This window comes from Olea europaea, chromosome 11 (assembly GCF_002742605.1).
Source record: "Olea europaea var. sylvestris chromosome 11, O_europaea_v1, whole genome shotgun sequence".
Classification (NCBI taxonomy): Eukaryota; Viridiplantae; Streptophyta; class Magnoliopsida; order Lamiales; family Oleaceae; genus Olea; species Olea europaea.
Window position 1 is genome coordinate 20,855,298 of NC_036247.1, and position 7,324 is coordinate 20,862,621.

Here is a 7,324-nt window from a genome sequence, read left to right on the forward strand (position 1 = left end):
GAAAATAAAAAAATATTATTTAATTAAAATTGAAAAAATTATGTTTTATCATAAAATGAAAAGATTTAAAAAGAATTTTAAATCGAAAAAAGTATTCATATTATGAAGAAAAAGAAATTTTAAAACAATTTAAAATAATAATAATAATAATAATAATAATAATAATAATAAAAAATTAAACAAAAGAAAGTTACGAAAATTAAATAAATAATAATTATTTAAAATTCAAAAAAGTAAGTTTTATCATAAAGAGAAAAGAATTAAAAAAAGTTATTTATAATAGCAACAAAACAAATTAAAAAAAATGAGAATATAATGTGATGGAGAGGAATAACAGAGAATAACTCCATGTTATGGAGTGTGATGAAGAGTTTCTCTCCGTGTAATAGAGGGAAACTCTCCATTTTTTTATTTTTTTAATTAGTTTTGTTCATATAATAAATAAATTTTATTTTTTGATTTAAAATTATTTTTAATTCTTTTTTCTTTATGATAAAAATTACTTTTTTTTAAATTTAAATTAAATATTATTTATATATTCATTATTTAATTTTCATAACTTTGTTTTGTTTAATTTATTATTATTTTTTTAAAAAAATTTTAAAACTTTTTCCTTCATATTATAAGTAATTTTTTGATAATAATAATGAATTGAACAAAAGAAAGTTACGAAAATTAAATAAATAATAATTATTTATAATTCAAAAAAGTAAGTTTTATCATAAAGGGAAAAGAATTAAAAAAAAGTTTTAAATCGAAAAAAAAATATTTATAATAGCAACAAAACAAATTTAAAAAAATGATAATATAATGTGATGCAGAGAAATAACAGGGAATAACTCCGTGTTATGGAGTGTGACGAAGAGTTTCTCTCCGTGTAATGGAGGGAAACTCTCCATTTTTTTAATTAGTTTTGTTCATATAATGAATAAATTTTATTTTTTGATTTAAAATTCTTTTTAATTCTTTTTTCTTTATGATAAAAATTACTTTTTTAAATTTAAATTAAATATTATTTATATATTCATTATTTAATTTTAGTAAATTTCTTTTATTTAATTTATTATTATTTTTTTAAAAAAATTAATAAAAATTTCTTTCATATTATAAATAATTTTTTGTTCGATTTAAAATTTTTTTTAATTCTTTTCATTTTATGATATAAATAATTCTTTTTTAGTTCAAACTTTATCAATGTCTATATGAAACTCTATTTACCTTGTCCGATGTACTTCTACTGAAGTTTTTATCTATAAAATTTTACATTTACCGATAAAAAAGTATTGATATCTTCAAATGTAAAACTCATCAAATAACAACAAAGACAAAACTTGACTAATTATCGTCATATATTTTCTACGCTATTATATACTCAATTACAGCATTTTCACGTCCATAACACGTGCAACTATCATTTTACACCAATATACTAATAAAAAACTAAATAATTTAACAAATTAAAGGGAAAAAAGAATATATAAATATTATTTAATTAAAATTAAAAAAATTAAATTTTATCATAAAGAAAAAATAATTAAAAAAATTTAAATAAAAAAATATTTATATGATGAACAAAACAAATTACAAAAAAAAAAAATGGAGAGTTTCTCTCCAGAAACATGGAGAGAATCTCTTAGTGTTATGGAGAAATTCTCTTGATGTCCATAGCATGGAGAGATTTCTTGGAGAGGTTTCCCTCCTCACGTTATTTTTTATTTGTTTTGTTCATATTATAAATAATTTTTTTAATTCTTTTCTATTTATAATAAAACTTATTTTTTTCAATTTCAATTAAATATTATTTATATATTCTTTATTTAATTTTCATAACTTTCTTTTGTTTAATTTATTTTTTTTTTTGAAAATTATTTTAAAATTTCTTTTTTCTTCATATTATAAATAATTTTTTGTTCGATTTAAATTTTTTTAATTCTTTTTGTTTTATGATATAAATAATTCTTTTTTAGTTCAAACTTTATTAATGTCTATATAAACCTCTATTTACCTTGTCTAGTATACTTCTACTGAAGTTTTTATTTATAAAATTTTACATTTACCGATAAAAAGTATTGATATCCCTAACTCTAAAACCCATCAAGTAACAAAAAAGACAAAGCTCGACTAATTATCATTATATATTTTCTACGCTCTTATATACTCTATTATAGCATTTCACGTGCGTCTTACTAGTAATAATAAAAGGGTCTTGTTCGTAATACACGATCGGGTGATTGTTTGAATTTCGTTCGAACGGACGTAATAATTATTTGGAATCCACCAATTAATTAAAAAAATAAAATATTTTATCAATCAAGAATCGAATATATAATTTACAAACTCTTAAACAAATATTTAAGGACTCAAAACAAATTCTAATTCAAATGAGATTCTAATTGTACAAATAAATTTAATTAAACTAGGAAACTAAAAAAGATCCAATTAAAACTAAAAAACTGTAAAGATGAAAATATCCTTAAGCTGTCTAAAAAAAGTAAAAATGTTCAAATGAGCCTGCCCCTAAATGATGACATTTGACCATGAAAGTCTGAGAATGTCAACTGCAAAAATTATGTAGAATTGAAAAATGCTTTCGGATTGAACTCTAGACGAAAAATTCGATATCAAAGCTGAAAATTATGCTTGTTTTCGTACATCCTCCTAATTTATTCTCTTTTTATTTAATAATTTTCTTTCAGATTGTCCCTCATTATATCTCCTTACTAGCTATTCATAGTGGAGAGAAGAATATGTTATTATCAAGTGAATTGCTCAAATGGTCACTGAATTTTGTAAAATATTTTCAGTGGGTCACCGAACTTTAAAAATTACTTAAATGGTTACTAAACTTTGCAAAAGGTTTCTACGGGGTCACTGAATTTTAAAAATAACTTAAATGGTCACTGAATCTTACAAAATATTTCGACGAGGTCATTGAACTTTGTAAAATATTTCCACGAAATCACTGAATTCAGTGACTCCTGAGAAACCTTTTACAAAGTTCAATGACTATTTAAGTCACGTAGAAACCTTTTGCAAAATTCAATGACTATTTAAGTGATTTTTAAAGTTCAATGACTCCTTGAAAAATTTTTACAAAGTTCAGTGACAATTTGGACAATTCACTCGTTATTATCGTATTCGTGAAGTTATATGTGATTTTTTCTTTTTGGTTTATCTAAAAGTTAAGGGTGAAGTTGCCTTTTACCTAACCTTATCAGTCAAATTGGACAGGATTTGTCAACATGGATGTTATTTGCAATTAAGCATTCGTTTGGTAACAATTTTTCACCCAAAAAAAATCAATTTTGACCGTTATTTCTCTATTTCAGACGTCATTTTTAACTTCTTTAGTACAAGTGGGACCCTTTTTTTCTTCCTAACGATAAAAAAATCAATTATCAAAATCACTACGGAACAAGCCCTAAGTAAAAGGTTCGGAATGTCTAATTCTAAAAAATGGTTGATGGTAGATTAGCAACAGCTTGTAAAGCTCGGGGATGAAAGTTTATCAAAATACAATGGGCTTCCTCATTGGTCACCGCACGAACCGGGCAGTAATTACCATCAATTGACACTTCTTACTTTTCTGGTTAAATTCCCAAAAGTTACCCCCTAAAAGAATCGAACTTTTCGTGATTCGAAGGGTCCTCTCTTATCGATTTACATCTTCAATGGCCGAGGTAAAAATCCCTACAAAATTTTTTATATTTTCATTAATGTCCATTGTTATTTTTCATTGTCCGCTGCGTATAGGCTTTTCATTTCAAATCTCTGGGTACACTGTGTGACATGATCTGTAAATATTTCAAAGCATACTGTTCTGTATCATTATTTCTCTCCTTTTAGTGGATTAATGATTTTTTTTTTTTTTAGATGGCTAAATTTCTACTGATCCTTTAATGTTTTATTTATTGCTGGATGTTGGACATACATTTGTTTAGTTTCACATATTTTTGCCTCAAACTTCACTGGTCACTGGTTTGTTTCAAGAATTCATACCCTTCTTTTTCATCTCGCTCTTGTTCAATTGTGATTTAGGATTGAGTGGTATTAGATGTTAAATCATAGAACATTAATTTTGGAATTGTTTGGGCTCCATCTCATTAAGGATTTTTTTCCCCGTTTCAACTTCATTACCAGTTCGAACTTAAAACTGCGCCAGCAGATTTTCGATTCCCAACAACCAACCAAACTCGACACTGTTTCACACGCTACATTGAGTTTCACAGGTAATTTATTTATTTATTTATATATTTATTTATATAGACTTAATACCACATTCATTTGTTGCTGCCGAGAATGCAATACTTTGAATGGATTTAGATTTTGACGGTGTTAAACTGATTAATCGGCTTAGCTGCTCGTTGTGACAAAAAAATGACATAAAATTGAACAAAGACTGACATTGGATAAATGACGAGGAAATCTTATTTTTTCTTATCTTTTTGGTATATTTGAGTTCTATATTGTATCCTACCAGGGCTAGCACATAAATGTCCCTGTCCGTTCTGTAGATTATGATTCGGCTTATGTATATGTATAAGCGTACACACACTGTGAGAGAGTGTGTGTGTGTGTGAGAGAGAGAGAGAGAGAGAGAGAGAGAGAGAGAATGAACTAAAATTGATAATTATGGATTTCGGATGGGATTGTAAGAGCATCCCAACTTTGCAAGGAAATTTCCATATTTTTTTGGTGCTTCATCTGATTATCCACAATTGGTGCCAAAAGAAGAAGGTTTTAGAATGGTCGCCGGGTAATTTATTTCCGTCGCCATATGGGAAATGTGTAGAAGGTGCAACCACCGACATTGCACCCTATATATACGAGAGAGTGCATGTAGTCATGGTGAATGAGTGAAGTAAGAGAGAGATGAAAGGGCTGAGTGCATTAGTTGTGCTTTGATCAAAATTCAAGTGAGGTATAGTTGTGTATATATAACACTCAATAAAGTTGTATAAGTCTATGATGCTGGGACTTTGCATTTTGGTCGGCATACATTTGTTGACACGACATGGGTATGGGTATGAAATATGGGTGGATTTTTCAATTTTCAAGCGGGTATGGCAATTGTAATTATGTAATTTCTAATTTTTATTTTAATTTTGTGCTCGTTTTGTAGATTTATGCTGTTTTTGGTGTTTTAGACTTTCAGTATAAATTTCTAGTTGATTTTAATTAACATGTTTTTATCTTTTAACAATTCGCCACTTAATTATTATTTAATTTTTTACACGTGAATTACCTGGGACATTCAAAATTGAAGTGTGAAAGACCTACCGACGTACCCGTATCCGAAATTTGAATTCTTTTTAGCCATATCCCCGTATCCTATATTTTAGAAAATAAAAGATCCAACACTTAAATACGTGCTCATACCCGAGCCAAGAGCATCACAGGTATATGTGTCCAATTTTCTTGTAATAGACAGAATTTTTGGATTAAATTCAACAGGGATTACATGCTGTTGATCGTTTTGGCACTGGAGGGTTTAACATGGAGTAGTAGATTTTACATAACTGATATTTCATTACAAAATATCTTAAAATTTTACCAACGTAATTAAATATTATTTTATTTCTTACGAGTTAGGCAAAGTCTCAATTTCTATAAAATTTAAACTAGTTATCAAATTGAACTTAGCAAATTATTTTTTTAATTAGTTGTTTTTGTCATGTAGTTTGATTTCGGTTCAGTTTTTGATTCTTATCCTTTATCTCTTTTGAGTCAATGCCTAAATTGATTTTAAAAAAAAATTGTTTCTTTTTGCTTTTGGTGCTGCTTGTGTTAATTCTTAAACAATAACTATCTATAGAGTTATCAGATTAACAAATAAAAGTTGGTATTTGAAAAAAAATAAAAGAAAGAAAATCAATCAGCTGAATTTTGGAGATACTTTTTTTTCCTTTTGAAATTTGTTAACATTTTCTCTTTTGTTTGCCTCCTCAATCCACATAATCACACCAATGTTTTTTTTAATCTGATTTTCTCTCTCAATATATGCCCTTATATTGTTGATTCAAATATGAGAAAATTTCTTTAAACTCCTCATCTCCACCCTACTAGAATGGGCAAATCTCTATTAGTTGACTCCGCTCCTGCTTAATTCATTTCTTGGCTCTACTTCTGATTTCAGTATATGTTATATTTATAGCCCCGTCTGGGCATAATTTTATAAATTGATTTATAAATTCAATCAAAGTCAAACATTAATTTTAATAACACATTCATAACTACTTACTCATTTATTATCCATACATTTTGTGAGATACATTACTATTCATTTTTACAAAATTTGATTTATAAATTTGACAAATGAAGGCTTAGTTGGGTATCAATCTTATTTTTACACGTTGGATGCAAACACACATTCATGAATGGGCATACAATGGATAGAGCAAACACAACCATTTTGTAAGCTTGAAACGCGATTTATGGTTTTTACAATGTTACAAGTCCAATTTTTTATTTTGTATTCTATTCTATTTTATGTTTTATTTATTTTTTGATTTAGACAAAGAGCACCTCCAAAAGACTTTATATTTTTAGAAAAACATCTAATGTATAATAGAGAGCGTCTATAAGTTAAAACCTTTTATACACTTCAACAATGGTCTCTATTTTGGCTCTTAGTTTTTTTCCAAGAAACATTTATTGATTTCTTCTCTCATATCTTATTAAACATATACTGTTATATGTCCAATGCAAATGTGATTTGAGCAATTTGAGGAGTGGAGTATTGAAATTTATAACTCATTAAATCCAATCAAAATAAAGTAAGAATAGTGAGTATTTATAAAGCCAAACACACTCTCCACTTTAAAAAGTTAACATAGAGGCTGTTGGAGCTATTTAAGCACTAACTCTAGAGAGCATAATGTATTTAGAGAGTATCTTGGAGATGCTCTAAGAAGTTAAGGGTAAGTGTATTTTGTTGGAACCGTTAGTGTTCCTTATTTTTAGGTGAACACAAATGATTTATCTTGTATTTAAATTCCAAGCGGGTAATAATAATATATGGATGAATTATTTCTGCAAACCTATTGTTTGTAATTGGGAGGCCTATTGGTTCCTGGAGTATCATTATCTGGAGGTCTAGGTTTCCTCAAATTAACCCACTTTTCATCTTTTCTCATACTATTTTTGATTATTTCTATCTGAGCAATTCGTGTTTGTATTATATGTCAACTGAACGGCTTTTTGGCCAGAAGAAGTTATTCATGTTAGATTATTATTCTTGTCAATGTGTAGCATGTTAATGTTAAGCTTTTAGTTGTCATCTATATTTTTTTTTTTTTTTTTTTTTTTTTTTTTGGTGTTGGGT

At 27.0% G+C, this 7,324-nt stretch overlaps 1 protein-coding gene across 1 annotated transcript in view; it reads left to right on the forward strand.

Annotated features, from left to right (window-relative positions):
- Nucleotides 1-3,539: 3,539 nt before the first annotated feature.
- The window catches only part of LOC111403729 (cytochrome c oxidase subunit 6b-2-like), a 6,983-nt gene continuing 3,198 nt past the window's right edge, over nt 3,540-7,324 (forward strand). The window contains exons 1-2 of the mRNA XM_023032337.1: nt 3,540-3,680; nt 4,141-4,229. Coding sequence (XP_022888105.1) covers nt 3,672-3,680; nt 4,141-4,229 — 98 coding nt within the window. The 5' untranslated portion in view covers nt 3,540-3,671. The remainder of the gene's footprint in view (nt 3,681-4,140; nt 4,230-7,324) is intronic.